This window comes from Trichechus manatus, unplaced genomic scaffold (assembly GCF_000243295.1).
Source record: "Trichechus manatus latirostris isolate Lorelei unplaced genomic scaffold, TriManLat1.0 scaffold00099, whole genome shotgun sequence".
Taxonomy (NCBI): Eukaryota; Metazoa; Chordata; class Mammalia; order Sirenia; family Trichechidae; genus Trichechus; species Trichechus manatus.
The window spans coordinates 814,719-830,968 of NW_004444035.1; the positions used below are offsets into that span (position 1 = coordinate 814,719).

Sequence of the window (16,250 nt, forward strand, 5' to 3'; positions counted from 1 at the left end):
AGCATGATGTCCTTCTCCAGGGACTGGTCCCTCCTGATAACATGTCCAAAGTATGTGAGATGAAGTCTCCCCATCCTCACTTCTAAGGAGCATTCTGGCTGTACTTCCTCCAAGGCAGATTTGGTTATTCTTTTGGCAGTCTATGGTATATTCAGTATCCTTTGCCAATACCACCATTCAAAGGTGTTAATTCTTCGATCTTCTGATTCACTATCCAGCTTTCACATGCATCTGAAGCAATGGAAAACACCATGGCTTGGGTCAGGCACACCTTAGTCTTCAAGGTGACATCTTTGCTTTTTAACACTTTAAAGGGGTCTTCTGCAGCAGATTTGCCAAGTGCAACATGTGGTTTGGTTTCTTCCCTGCTGCTTCCATGGGCCTTGATTGGGGATCCAAGTAAAGGAAACCCTTGACAACATCAATGTTTTCTCTGTTTATCATGATGTTGCTTATTGGTCCAATTGTGAGGATTTTTGTTTTCTTTAAGTTAAGGTGTAATCCATACTGAAGGCTGTAGTCTTTGATTTTCATCAGTAAGTGCTTCAAGTCCTCTTCACTTTCAGCAAGCAAGGCTGTGTCATCTGCATAACGCAGGTTGTTAATGAGTCTTCCTCCGATCCTGATGCCCTATTCTTCTTCATATAGTCCAGCTTCTTAGATTATTTGCTCAGCGTACAGATCGAATAGGTATGGTGAAAAGATACAACCCCGACGCACACCTTTCCTGATTTTAAAGCACACGGTATTCCGTTGTTCTGTTGGAATGACTGCCTCTTGGTATATGCACAGGTTTCTTGTGAGCACAGTTAAGTGTTCTGAAATTCCCATTCCTTGCAATGTTATGTGTAATTTGTTATGATGCACACAGTAGAATGCCTTTGCACAGTCAATAAAACACAGGTAAACATCTTTCTGGTATTTTCTGCTTTCAGCCAAGATCCATCTGACATCAACAATGATACCCATGTCCTCTTCTGAATTCGGCTTGAATTTCTGGCAGTTCCCTGTTGATATACTGCTCAACCATTTTTGAATTATCTTCAGCAAAATTTTACTTATGTGTGGTATTAATGATATTGTTTGGTAATTTCTGCTTTCTGTTGGATCACCTTTCTTTGGACTGGGCACAAATATGGATCTCTTCCAGTCAGCTGGCCAGGTAGCTATCTTCCAAATTTCTTGGCATATAGACAAGTGAACACTTCCAGTGTTGCATCCGTTTGTTGAAGCATCTCAATTTGTATCCCATCAACTCCGGGAACCTTGTTTTTCACCAGTGTCTTCAGTGAAGCTTGGACTTCTTCCTTCAGTACTGTCGGTTCTTTATCATACGCTACCTCCTGAAATGGTTGAACGTCGACCAAATCTTTTTGGTGCAGTGACTCTGTGTATTCCTTCCATCTTCTTTTGATGCTTTCTCTGTCGTTCAATATTTTGCCCTTACAATCCTTCAATATTGCAACTCAAGGCTTGAATTTTTTCTTCAGTTCTTTCAGCTTGAGAAATGCCAAGTGTGTTCTTCCCTTTTGTTTCTCTAACTCCAGGTCTTTGCACATTTCATTATAATACTTTACACTGTCTTCTTGAGCCACCTTCTTTTGACATCTTCAGTTCTTTTACTTCATCATTTCTTCCATTTGTTTTAGCTGCTGTATGTTCAAGAGCAAGTTTCAGAGTCTCTTCTGACAGCTGTTTTGGTCTTTTCTTTTTTTCCTGTCTTTTTAATGACCTTAAAAAAATGCACGAACCATGTTTATGTCACAGACTATTTAAGGTTAAACAGGGCTCCGTTGAAGTCGTAATGGTGAACGGAATTCTGACTTGTGCAGAGATGGAAATTCCCAAACTCTGGCCGCATTCCTCGGAAGTGATACTACCATTTATTTAGAATCCATTCATTTAAAAAATGCTGTAGATAGGGTAGAACTAAGTAGCTTCAGGAAAAGTAATCTGACCTTCAGGCTGAATCAAAGTTGCCCTGAGGCTGGAGAACCCAGGGTTCAGGCCAGCTGTGTTGGGGGAGGCAGGGACAGTCGTCAAGTGAACACAGGACGTATCACCAGAGCAACACAATATTTTGAAACAAGGATTGTGGATAAAAAAAAAAAAAAATCTAAATAAAACGAATGACACAGAAGCGAACATTACTGGAAGCATGTGAGTTCAGTACGTGATTGGCAACAGTTTTGTTCTTTGTACTAAAAACAAAGACTAGGAAGCGGCCATTTACAGAGAACGTTTGTGCAGAAGCCTAGACAGATGCAGAAAATCACATACACTCCACTCTTGTTCGTATAGTGGAGAATCTGCTCGTGTTTTTTTGGATTTTGGAAAGCTCACACATATGGAAAAGGGGAGCACATTAGCCAAGACTGAGGACAGGACTTTTGTGGGGAGCTGACTTCAAGACATCTCCAGCCCTCCTTTCCTGCAGATGCACAGCAAAGGCAGCTTGGGGTGAAAGTCACCCACCGAGAGGGGGTGGCTACGTTGCCTACCACAAGGTGGGGGGTTCCGACCCTACCCTGTGGGAACCGCTGAGCCCTCGGACAGGCGAGCCGCAGGACCTCCTAAACGTCACTGGGCTACGCGGAGGCTTACCCAGGACAAAGAGCTCTCTTTTTATATCATCCTAGAAAAGCCACAAGAAACGAGTTAGTTATCATCTTCATGACAGAGCCTTCAGGAGAGTTTTCCTGCTTCGTTTTTTCCATGCACACACAGCATGCCAACCCCCCGAATAAGGGCAAAGCAGGAAGGAGTACAGCCTGCTGGCAGCTCCCCCAGCTGCTTAGGACAGTTTTCACACCACAGGCTTCAAGCTGCCACTTTAATACAAGACTCACAGGCATAGCAGAGGAAGATGTAGAAAGGGAAGCTGGCTTAAAGGCGTTTGAATGCAATGTAGACGTCTAAAAACACATACCAGAAATTTTACCTCTTTACTAGAAAGCTTAAGAATTGGGTTCGAGACACCCTCAAATCTGACGTGTTTTCTTTGTGCTTATTTGAATAGATGCAAGGTAAGATAGAGAAAAATTTAGTTTAATATCCATCAAATTTTATAGAAAGTGTCAAACATTTGTTGGAGGCAAACTTTTCTAACAAAACATGTAAGAAGAAAATACAGCTTTTCTGGGGAAAATGGTGAAATATAACTAAATACTGAATACTGCCCTAACTATAAGCACTGTATGATTATTTGGGTATTCTTTCAAAGTGAGGTTTTACTATGACAGTGACTGGACTAAGCCTTTTTAAAAATTTTTTGGTGTGTGTGCGCGCGCATGCACGTCAGCGCACATGCTGTTTTCCTGCTATAGTGAACGAGATCTAGCAAGGTATCCTGGTATTTGATTTGGCTTAAGAAAACTTTAACATCTGAAAGACTTTTAAACAAAAGCACGAGGTTTTTCTTAACTCTCATTTAGGAAAATTTTCAGTCGTTAGCAATGATTGCCCTCAAGCCCCAGGTCCAGGATGAAACGCATTAGACATGTTTGCTTAAGCATTGTGGCAGAGAACGTGGATGTTCCCTACACCTATTCTCTTCTTCATCCTCAGGAATGGAATTCTGAGTGTTAGGAGGGCACATGGCCTTCCTGAATAAAGACTGTATTCTCTGATCTCTCTTGTACCTATATGTGCCCGTGTGACTAAGTTCTAACAGATGGGATGCAAGTGGAAGTCACGTGTGCAATCCTGGCAAGTAGCCTTGGAGGGAGAGAAGGCGACTCCTGGGGGCTCCAATGAAGAAGGCACTGCTGGAGCTGGAGCGGCCATCTTGGACACACAGTGGAAGCTTCTTGTTGAGGCTGGGGAAGAGCCAAAATAAAATGAATCTCCTGGGTTCTCTGATGACTGTGGAGCCATCATACCAGACCTGGATGGCCTACATTTACGCGTGGAAGAAACAGATGTCTATCTTGTTTAACCTATAATTATTTTGAGTTTTATGGCACTGCAGCTACCCCAATCTTGACTAATACAAGGGTTCTACAAGCACCAAGGTACATGGAGTGATTTTCTTTGGAAAAACACTCTTCAGCTGTTAGGATGATGTGGATAATAATAGCTGGAAAGATTGCTTGAATATGTTAGGAAGAATCAAGGCCTAATTTCATACTGGAAACTGTGCTCAAGGGGCTCACCTTCTGATGGGTTAGGGTGATGATACTTCCTTGTGGGACCACAATGACTGAGTTTCTTGGAAGAAACCCAAGATAGAGCCTTTATCTCTCCTCATAAAAAGAGCTCCCACCACAATTTGAGTCCACATCCTACCAGTCTTTTTTACAAAATCTGCTCTTGAATGGAATGGGAAGCTCAGCTTGTAGTAGAGCTGAGAATTCTAATAATTGTTGTTATGAGAAGAATATTGTTTTTCAAAAAAAGATACTTGAAAGACTAGGGAAAAGTTTGAATTCTTATTCATATATCAAACTTGTAATTTATGTACGTTTTAGTCTTCTGTAATCCATAAAGTGGAATTAATTTACTTTCATGAAAGGTTTTCTAGTGCATATGTTAGGCTTTCATTTGTCTTGGGAATTATTTTAAAATAATAAAATTGCATTAAATTAACATATTTTAAGTAAAACACAGCTGATTAGGGGTTGAGAAATATGCTATTGTAATGATTTCATGGATACTATGCTATGCCTATTCAGACATTATATTAAAATGTTTATTTTTCTTTTTGCTTTCAGTGCTAGGTTACTATCTTTCTTTGTAATGAACTTACTAGAAATGGAAGAAATAGGAAGTTTCTTAAAGGATTCAAATCAGCACAATTTATCATTGTGTCAGATGTGGGGTTAAACTATAAGAACGGCCTAGAATTTGGAGTTTATTCAATTTGTATTTATATTTACAAATATAAATAACTTCAGGCGACATTTCTACAAATAGAAGAATAAATGTGTTACATTTGAAAAAATTCAGCAAGGGATTGAAAATGAACATTTTCTCCCAAAGATACAATATAGAAAAAAAAAACCAACTTCATTTTTCTATAGTTAGTTATTTGATATAGTTAATATTCTTTTAAAACAGTTATTTTGAATACCTTCATTCTCTCAAATTCTGCAAGCAAGTAAAACCTAAAGAAAGTTTGCGATGCGCTTGGTTCCCCCAGAGAATAAACCTGTTTGAATCCTGGTTTTGTCCCTGACACTACAGTGATGAGTCTTCTGTCTCTCTCAGTTAAAGAACTCAGTTTCTAAAGTTACTTTCCCACTTCCTAATTAAGCTTAACAGATGAAGAACACGTAGGAAAAGGTGAGGAATAACTGCCTTGACTCTAAAAGTAAAACCATACAAGGAGGGAAATAAAAGGCAAATTGCTAGCTTTAGACATTGTATAAAGTACCATTATTTAAAAAATTTCCTCACCCTTTTCTGCCAGCTAGGATAAAAACTTGAAGGACACAGAGCAATTAATCTTTAAGTCGTTCCATTTTTTTCAAAAATTACTTTCCTCCTTAAGATGAATTCACATAGGTGGCTATTTTGGTGGATGGGTTTGACGACGGGAGTCTCAAATTGCCTACGTGACCTTTTTCAGGCTTTGGCGCTTCGTAGGACAGAACGTTTTTACTCATCGGCAGAGACTCTCAGCCAACTGCCAAAGACTGAATATGAGGATGGGGTATTATTTGAAGTCAATCACCTTTTGTCCAGAGGAAAAGGTTTCAGGATCATTATAAGCACAGAAGCAAAACTTTTCTGGGATGGACTGATTTCACGCTGTGATGGTCATTAAATCTCTTTTATTAGTTTTCCTAAAACTTTTTAAGTATACCTAAACCAGTTGCTGTGGAGCCAATTCTGACTCGTGACGACCCCGTGTGTGCAGAGTAGAACTGCTCCATAGAGTTTTCAAGGCTGTGACCTTTTGGGAGCAGACTGCCAGCCCTTTCTGCCGAGGTGACTCTGGGTGGGTTTGAACCACCAACCTTTTGGTTAGTAGTTGAGTGTGTAACTATTTGCACCACCCAGGGACTCCTTATTGGGTACACCTCAGAGAAGTTGAATGCCAGCAAAGCTGCCAGCCTGCAAGTCTCACAGATGGAAGCTTTGTCAACTGCTATAAAAGTAGAGTTGTTCCTGCGTCCTTATTAATTTATTTCAGTTTTGTGGAAGAACAAGGTTTCAGACAGTCAATGCCTCAGGCTCTGCTACACTGCTGAGGGCGGAAAGTGATGTGAAGTCAGGGGCCCACCGGGAAGCGACAGAGTATGACAAGCATGAAATGGATGCCTTTGGATATGATGGTTCTCGTGCTGACTTCCAACTTAAAAAACAATCTAACTGGTACTTTTTATTCTGATAACATTTTTAGTTCGTTCTTCTCCTCAACCAGGTTATAGCTGGTATGCAAATACATCTTTTTAAATTTTGGGGCAGAGGCGTGCTAATGATGTTAAAAGTAGTAAGTATTTACATAGCTTTTTAGATCTTGTGAGATGGCACAAATGTAAAAATGCACATCTGTTTAATTCAGTGCATCTAAAGACATGCAATAAACCACACTCAAGATGCAGTTACCTTTAATTTTGGTGAACTCATCCCCTGTTGGTAAGAGTGTTTAAGGAGGAGAGGAGGTGAGTAGGGCTGGGTGAGCTGAGAAAGTGTAGAGACCAGATCAGAGACAGAGGCTGAGGGAGAGTGAAATGAAGGGGAGGCAAGCAGACATCTGGGAAACGCTGTAGTCCTTCCATCTCCCTAAGAAAATGAAGGTGGCTTAAACATCGAGGAAAGACAGGGTGTGATTATCTTGTGGCAAGCAAGGTTCATGGTCTTTAGATAATATCCCCCAAACGTAAATACTTTTAAAGTCGCCCAGCACCCTGAGAGGTGACGTTTATAACAAAAGCAATAACTTTTTCTTTTGAATTTGATTCAAAATTTCCAGTGGATGAGTTTAATTCTTCTGATGTAGTGGCTGGATATAAGAGCATCTACATCCTACAATTTTATAATAGGGTTATATGATGGCTCCTTCTAGATGTGAAGAAAAAAAAGGGTCTATAACCCAGCAATGACTATTTGGGACTTACTCGTAAAGCCGGTCGTGATTAATAAAGAGCCAGCTTGTTATAGAGATAGAGAAGTTATGACTTCTTTGTGTGTGTTGTGAGTAATATTTTTCTGGAGTAATATTTTTCTTCCTTCTTCTTCCCTTCCTTCCTCCCTCCCTCCCTTCCTTCCTTCATGTCTTTCTTCCTCTCTCTCTCTCCCTTTACCTCTCTCTCTCCCTTTACCTCTCTCTCTCTCCCTTTACCTCTCTCTCTCCCTTTACCTCTCTCTCTCTTTACCTCTCTCTCTCTCCCTTTACCTCTCTCTCTCTCTTTACCTCTCTCTCGCTTTACCTCTCTCTCTCTCTTTCTTTTTTTCAAGCTGCCATTACAGCAAAAGTATGGTGCGTGATTTTCTCATCCCGGACTCAGACTCATGCTTCTGTGCATCTGTTTCCTCATCTCTGAAGTGGGGTGACATGTAACCCCCTGATTAGGGTATGAAGATTAAAGACGTGGGGTTCTTGGAACAGTGTCTGTCAGTAAGAGCTCAGATACTAGCTATCATCATTAATGTTGGAAAATCAGAAAGGTTATATAAATCACATTGACTTTTTATATCAATTCATAGCCATCAAGAAATAATGGGATAATGGGATTAGATCATATATTTACGTCATTTTATTAAAATATAGTTTGTTTCCGTACCGCCTTTCTCCCACCCCTGACTTACACGGTGCCTGTGTGTCTTATAAGGGAACTCTTAGGCCGTGTCAGAATGGATGTTTATTAATATGATTAACTGGACTAGCTAATCGTAGTAAGACTGGTTAGTTCTTCAGTAATTAGGCAGAATTAAAATACCTCACTACTGGTTTTTGCTGTGTTGCAGTCTTCCTCTGAGATCCTAGGATCTGTGGGGGTTGCTCCTGGATATTTTAAGTAGTTGGGTTTTCTCTCCGCTTCCTCTTCTTCAATGTGCAGAGTTGGTGTCACCTCTGTGTCATCACGGCCACACCACAGAGAACCTGCTTCTTGAGAGTCTGGCAGCCTTCTCTGGAGGCCTGCTACCAACCCCTCACAGATGTCCTCATCTTCCTCTCCAATCGCAGGGAGGGTTTTGGACAAGAAGCCTCCAGTAGTGTATGCAGAGGCTACAAACTGATCGCCTAGGACTTCACGTGCCGTCTCCGGATCTGAAAATCCCCTTCTCTTTTTTGTCAAATCTGCAGAGGTTTTCTGAGTTGTCTTTAAGTGATCCCGAAGTGGCGTTGCCTCGTAAGGCTGGGCTGAAGCTGAGGTCACACCCAAGCGGGGATAAGATAGCAGAGGGTATGGTGATTGAGCAGGTACAGATGCTGGCAGCAATGAGAGGCAAGCAGAAGGGTCCTCCTTAATTTCAAGGGCGATCTCCTCTAGGATATTTGGTTTGGCTTCGTCAGCTGGTAAGGCTAAAGCACCAAGCTTCTCTAATTCATCCAAGAAGTCGTCCAGAAAAGCAGGCGCTGTTGAGGCCAAAGGGCTTGCTGGTGGACACCCGGCTCTCAGCGACAGCCACTCACGGGTGACTCCCGGGAGAGCGTCTTCACCTGCACCAGGTGAAGCTTTGTGCATGGGGGGAGGGTGTGGGTCACTGGAAACCGACTTAGAAATCAGCCAGGATGATGAGATAAGAATAAATACATAAACCAAGACAACAACAGTAATGCATCAAAACATAAATAGAGACACAGAGAAATGCAGATAAGGAGTGGTAATGAATATGAAAAATATTTTATGTTACATCTAGATTTGAAGATATTTTGCTGAATTCAAATACATAAAATCATTAGCACGTTAGCTAGAAAAGTTATTTGTGGAGTGAAACTCTACTAGTTTTTGGATGGGGTCCTCAATGTCAAATGACAAGCTGAATCACAGAGATTATGAAGACAAACAATGAAACCGTGATAGATCTAATTTAATAGTCTGCCTCTTCTAAACTCGGCTTCCACACATCGATCTAGTATAGTCTAAGTGACTCTGCGCTCATGTTAATATTCGAAAATCAACAGCCTTTTTAGTCCCTGGATTTGATTAGTGTTCTTTCTTCCTGCAGTGGTGCCAGTTCTTTTGAAAGTTCATAAATTTTAAATTTATGTTGTTTTAAACTTAAGTTTAAAAAACTTTACAGTAACACGTTTCTAAATGTAGAAGTTCTGAAAAAATTTTTTCAAGAACAGAAACCCATAATAAGGAAACTGAGCTTACATAACTACTACTTCAAAGCTAAAAAAAGTCAAAGTAAATGTTTACATAGCAAGGAAGCATGTGCTGTTAATGGGCATAAGCGTCTGCTAAGACTCCCATTCTCTCTCAGAGGCTTGTTATTTGATGTAAACCTGTGGAGATACAGTTTATGAAGCGTAATCTCCTGAAGTAAAAATACACTTCTGTACATCTTAATATTATCGATGTATTTTAGATTTATTAATCAAAACAGTAAATTTGCATTTTTATGTAGAAGTCGTTCTAGAACCGCTGCCTAGGAACTTTGTAATACATCTCTCTCGATGCTGGACTAGAAAGAATGTTACGTGTTTTATACATAAAAGCTTTAAGAGAGGTTGGTGAATGACTTTTTACTTTAGCTCTTTCCAGGTAGGTAACTATGGTTTGGAAAGAAAGAAATCTTCAAGAAACATTTTGGAGATGCCCTTTCTAGTTGATTGTTTGGGATGGTGTTTCACACACACAGTACACATCACGGCGTCACTGCTCAGTGCATTAGGGCATTCCTCACGCGACTTTTCACTTCTGTTTCTTATAACAGGAATGTGGCATTCATTGAATTAGCTCTTTTCTTCTTTTTAAAGGAAATATGTCATCACAGGGTAGGATAAAATGGCAGAGTGTCACAAAACTCATTTGAGCATCTGAATACAAGATTCAGGACTAAAGGCTACTTAGCACCTGATATACAGTGAGACTGTACGTGTGGTGTTTGACTGGGCAGATACCCACCCCGGTCAAATCCCGTAGATGCTGAATTTGTAACCCGATAGAGATGGCCTACATCTCATTTGGTAGTCTAGAGAATGTTTCTTATTGGCTAGAGCTCTATGTTTTACAACACAAGAGTTTTCATTTAATAATCAGATTTTAAAAGTCTGAAATATGCTATTATTCAAGATTACTGTTTTTCAACTTTCCATTTCTGTCATGGACAGGAACATTCTGTCAATAAAGAGGAAAGATATTTAAGCTCCACTGTCTTCATTACTGCCACTGTCACTATTACTCCCTGCTGCTACTATTCTGTTGCCACCAATTGTCACCAATACACGTGTGAACAGGTCGACGTGCTTAGCCTCACGATGAGCTTGCTTTTACTGACAGTCAAATTAAGTATTCTGTAATACCTATATCACAAAAATGTACCTATAACACAAAAAGCATGTAATTACTTTTTCTTCCAAAAGCATTAGAATTGGATTTGACTGTACTGTAAACGTAGAACAATCAGAGATATCAACTTACATCTGAGTTTCCACTAACAGAGACAGTACATCAAGAAGCATGATTTTAGTAAGGCAAAGAGTGATTCACAAATCATTCAAGGAGGTCCTTCCTCTGTTAGCAAGTATCAGTTAGAAAATAGGATATATAGTAGCTGGTATGTTTATAAAATTTAAAATCTAGTGTTATAAGAAAAAAAATCTAGGAATATGAGTATACATTTAAATCATTCACAACAAATATTTAAAAATTATGATATAAAATATTCTATTGCCCTTGTTAACTAGGACATTATAGAAGAATTTCTTAAATGCTAAAAAACCTATGTAGATACCTGCTTATTCTTTCTTACAAAATTTTATTGGAAGGTACCAGTCCCTTTGAAATGTATGTGGTAGTTCTTTAAAGATAATGAATGGTAGAAAAGACAAAATATATTTACTACTAGTGGGTGAAGATTCTTATTTTTCTCTTTATCAGTAGAAACTGCCGAAGGAATGATGTTGATCTCTATGCTAAGCTTTGGTAGTGAAGTATATATACTAAAGAAGATTCTGGAAAACTTTACAATCAAGCATACTTGGACAGTACCAAAACTGTCCCACGAGTCAATGCTGTATGATTGAGACCAATTATTCTGAAAGTGAAATTCTCATCAAAAAGGATTAGAATAAATAAAATGCCTAGCCTTGGCCCTTTTAAAGGAAAATTCTTCTCTTAAGATAGCGGATTCTTAGATCATTTACTGATGCAAAAACCTTCTTTTAATACTAATTTTCAAAGAGCAGATTAGGTCTCTTGGGACACTATCTTGAGATGATCTTGCATGGGGCCATGAAATGAATTCATATTTTAATAACGCCTGAAACCTTGATTTCATTTGACTCTAGATGGTTAGTTCTTCCATGTCCCAGCCTTGATCTCAATTAAAATAATAAATTATGCAACTTAATAATTTTTTTAAAATGTTGAGAACTACTTGCAATACTTTGGAAGTAATGTTTTTGCAAGTTAAATGTTTAATTGTTTAATGTTTAATGTTTTTCTCAATGAAAAAGAGAAAGAAAACCCTAAATACCATGCATAAAGAGAATAGAATATATTCTAATTCAACAGAAAATTAAGAAAAAATTCACATTGTGAGTAAGACAGTAGAATAGCTGTTTCTAATTAACCAATTCAAGAAGCAAAGCAATTCAAAGAAGCAAAGATACAGATCCTAATGAAAAACTTTTGCTCTCCCTCTCCTTCTGTGTAAGAAACACCAAGACTTTCATAGACTTTGATCAATCTAATAACATGCATTCTTGAGATAAACCATTTTGGGAAAAAAATGTATCTTCAGAAAAGAATCAGGCTTCAGGAAAAAAAATCAAGTTTCAGAAAACATGTACAGACGGAAACACCTCTATGTATCGGTTGGTTGTTTATGTTACTGATGGTTTCTCTTTCTTTTTCAATATTTTATCTGAAAATGAAATGATCAAAATCGAGCCTTAAACCTTTACACCAGCGCCTAATGAAGAAAAAGAAAATTGCACTTCCTTGACTGGCGCTCACACCCCCAGAAACATACATAAATCCTTTTCTTTGCAATAAGAAGTTCTAGTTAACGTCCTAACATCGCATACTGGTTCTCTTACAAGAGCTCAGATGTTATACTAATATGATAGAATAGCTCCTTACCTTATTTGAACTTAAGCTGTGGATTCGGTCACTAGAATAGCTATGGGGTATTGGAGGGTCAGGATAATCCTCAGCACCTTTTGTTGTATTCTTCTTGATGACTTCTACGTAGGAAACAGGAAAGATGCCTTGTCTGTTGGTTCCTGGAATTTTACCTTCATACCAGTTCTGATCGACCCTTTTAAGAAGAATAACTCTGTCTCCCTGAAATGAACGTTAGGAAAATGTATTATAAATAGAGAAGTGACAACCTGCAAAGTGTAACTGCCAATGGTTTCTAATACACAGTATTTTTTTTCCATTTGGGAAAAGTCTTAAAATCCCAGTTTTTGTTTAATCAAAGGAATGCAAGTAAGGTTTCTGAACTTACTCTCAAATGGCAGATTATCAGCACATACACAATTTAATCATCCGTTCACAAATCAGAAGCTTCCCTCAGGATGTTTGTCTTTGGGGATGAGTTTATACATATTCATACTGCTCTTGTGTGAACTGACTAGTGTAACTTGTTTAAACATTGGAGTAGTTTAACAGGAAATGTCTCACTGACATGATCCTATGGCTAATAGATTCAGGGAAATGATCTTTGGCTGGAAGAGCTTCAGAAAAGCGAACCACAGCTCGCTATGCTCGCTTGCAGAAATCACCCTTCAGAAGGGATGAGGTTGGATGGCACATCATTTTACTTCATTAATCTACCTGTGCTAAAGTGTCAAAGAGTGCAAAAGGGGCAGGGAAGCAAACATAGCACTGGTGATAATCCATAGTTGTGACCAGGGCAGACATCTAGCTGGCCTGTACCGGGACAGTGTAACACCAGCATCCATTCTGATTGCTTGGTGGCCATGCCATATGGGCCATTAAATATTTGAGTAGCACTCCTGACTTTTGCAGTAATAGGACTTTCTATAGTCACTGTTACCTGCAGTGATCAAGCCTATGCGATATAACCCAGTTTAAGTTTTAACTGAAAACCACAGGTGGCCCAGACACTAACAGGCAAGATGGGGTCAAACAGCAAACACTCTCCAGCTGCCTTCAGAAGGTGCTGTTTCCTTGATCTAGGCACTGTCCCTTTAAGTGACCCAAATTTCAGCAGCAATGTATCTGATTCTGTATCTCTTCTTAACAACATCAAAAAGGACTCTTTCAGCTTCCTGATTTGCACAGTTGACAGTGATTAAATGACCTGTTTTATTGTTTTCTAGAAGGTGCATGTTTGAGGTGACAGCATGTCTGCACACGACACACACAGATAATAATATTCAGCGGCATTCCTTTGTTGTTGTTGATGTGAGGTGCCGTCAAGTTGGTTCCCACTGATAGTGACACCATGTACAACAGAATGAAAGATTGCCTGGTCCTGCGCCATCCGCACAATCATTGCTATGTTTGAGCCCATTGTTGCAGCCATTGTGTCAATCCATCTCATTGAGGGTCTTCCTCTTTTTTGATGACCCTCTATTTTAACAAGCATGATGTCCTTCTCCAGGGACTGGTCCTTCCTGACAACATGTCCAAAGTATGTGAGACGAAGTCTTGCCATCCTCGTTTCTAAGGAGCATTCTAGCTGTACTTCTTCCAAGACAGATTTATGGCAGTCCACGGTATATTCAATATTCAATATTCTTCGCCAACACCATAATTCAAAGGCATCAATTCTTCTTTGGTCTTCCTTACTCATTGTCCAGCTTTTGCATGCATATGAAGAGATTGAAAATAGCATGGCTCGGGCCAGGTGTACCTTAGTCCTCAAACTGACATCTCTGCTTTTTAATGCTTTGAAGGTCTTTTGCAGCAGATTGGCCCAATACAATGTGTTGTTTGACTGCTGCTTTCGTGGGCATTGATTGTGGACTCAAGTAAAATAATGTCCTTCAACAACTTCGATATCCCTTGGAGAGGATTAAGACTGTTAGAGCCAGATCCTGCTTCCCAGGCTAAGCCACAGGGGGAAATTCTGCCAGAGAAGCTTTGTGTCCTCCACAGGGAACCTCATCTGGAAAGACACAGGGCGGTAGGTAATAACAGCGCCTCAGCTCAACTTAGGGAGTCCTTTGTAGAAAATGGGGGAAAACACGACAATGTCTAAGGAAGGAAATAACTCATTTCTGTTTTGAACATAAACAGCCTTTCAAATGCACCAGTGAAGTAAACAGCCCTGTTACCTTTCTCAGAGATAACTCCACATTTGTGTCTGCATTGAAATTATATTTGGCTATAGCTTCTCCAATTTCTCCAGGCTGGGCTGGGGGAGGTGGTCTTGCAGGCTGTGCTTTCTCAGGAGGTATGAGTTTCTATGAAAGAAAGCAGTGATTTATTCTTGAAATCTGTGATGACTTTTGAAACCACCAGCCAACAGGGAAGCGGAAAGGACTTACCTCCACGTATGAGATAGGAAAAATGCCCACTCTCCCGTGGTGCTCTCCCTCGTACCAATTCTGATCAATTTTCCTGAGGATGTAGACAGTATCTCCTTTCTTAAATGACAACTCCCTGCAAGGAGACATGTTTAAATGGTCGTTTTCTTGGTTGTCAGTTATTCTTAAGATCTACACCTGTACTACATTTTATTAGAAAACGTGAGTCACGTATTAAAAAAGTCTTCAGCCCGTTTAGATAAGGATTTTTCTCGCAAGTTCTTAGAATTCACTTGTAACAATGTATCTTTTAGCAATTATTTCAAAAAGTGTAAGTATGAACATTACATCTGTTATAAATCACAGACAGGTTAATATGAAATGTAAAGGAGAGGACAGACCACTGCTATCTGATCATTAGTTTATAGAAGAGGCCTTCGAAGCTTGGCAAAATGATAGTTCTGCACTGAGTTTTCTTTTTTTTTTGTCCTGAAGCAGCTAGCTAGTTGTCTCTCTCTCTCAAGCTCTCTCCTTTGATATGCTAAAGTTTACAACAAGGAAAACAGTTAGTATTTAGGCTCAGAACAGAAGTGCCAACACCAGAAAACATTTTATTTGTGGATCTTTGAAGATGGTTGACAGGTATTTATTTTTATTTTTTTCCTTGTTTTCATTGTACTTTAGATGAAGGTTTACAGAACAAATACATTCTCATTAAACAGTTAGTACACATACTGTTTTAGGACAATGGTTAACCCCACGACATGTCAGCACTGTCCCTTCTCAACCTTGGGTTCCCTATTACCATTGACGGGTATTTAAATAGAACATCTCGATAAGGAATTTCTTTTGTGTAATACAAAAAAGATCTCAAACTTCTATTTTTCAATGGGGCACAAAGATCAATTTTAAATGTAAAGGCAAAGAACAAATTTCTTGTTGCCTTCTTTGTAGCTTTTTGTTTTTTAAATTAAAATATTTTCAAGACTCTGTTTTTCCATTTTGGATGTTTCTAAAAGACAGTAGGTAAATTTCGATGACTATGTTTTACATTTTGATTTATAAGAACATTACTTATTTTGAATAGTTTCTCATGTTGAATCAGTTATTTGTGCAGAATATGTAATGGAAACAGGATTCACATCAGATGTAGGTTATTTCTCTGATCAGTTAAAAACTGTTGCATAATGAAAAACTTGTTACTCATTTAAAACAAACAAAAAACAATTGCCACCCAGTTGATTCTGACTCATGGCGACCCTTTGTGTCTCAGAGTAGAACTATGCTCCAAAACGTTTTCAACAGCAGAGATTTTTTGGAGGAAGATCACCAGGACTTTCTCCTGAGGTACCTCTGGGTAGATCTGAACTACCAGCCTTTGAGTTAGGAGCCAAGCATGCAACCCTTTGCCATGTAGGGACTCTTTTTACACATTTAAAACCCGAAACCAAACCCATGGCCATGGAGTCCATTCCGACTCAGAAGTGCTAACATCTTCACATTGAAAGCATGTTAAATATTCAGTTACATTAAAGGTAAAGAGGAGCCCTGGTGGTGCAGTGGTTAAAGCTCTCGCAGCAGATCGAACCCCCTAACCGCTCGCAAGGAGAAAGATGTGGCAATCTGCAAAGATTTACAGCCTTGGAAACTCTATAGGCCTGTTCTACCCTATCCTACGGGCTTG

The 16,250-nt window shown here is 39.3% G+C and overlaps 1 protein-coding gene across 6 annotated transcripts in view; it reads right to left on the reverse strand.

Moving 5' to 3' along the window:
- The window catches only part of SORBS2 (sorbin and SH3 domain containing 2), a 101,485-nt gene that overhangs the window by 8,854 nt on the left and 76,381 nt on the right, over positions 1-16,250 (reverse strand). For all 6 annotated transcript variants that reach the window (XM_004382773.2, XM_004382771.2, XM_023737216.1 and 3 more), the window contains 3 exons: positions 14,588-14,702; positions 14,375-14,503; positions 12,207-12,410 (listed from right to left, as the gene is read on the reverse strand). In XM_004382773.2, the coding sequence (XP_004382830.1) occupies positions 12,207-12,410; positions 14,375-14,503; positions 14,588-14,702 (448 nt within the window). The remainder of the gene's footprint in view (positions 1-12,206; positions 12,411-14,374; positions 14,504-14,587; positions 14,703-16,250) is intronic.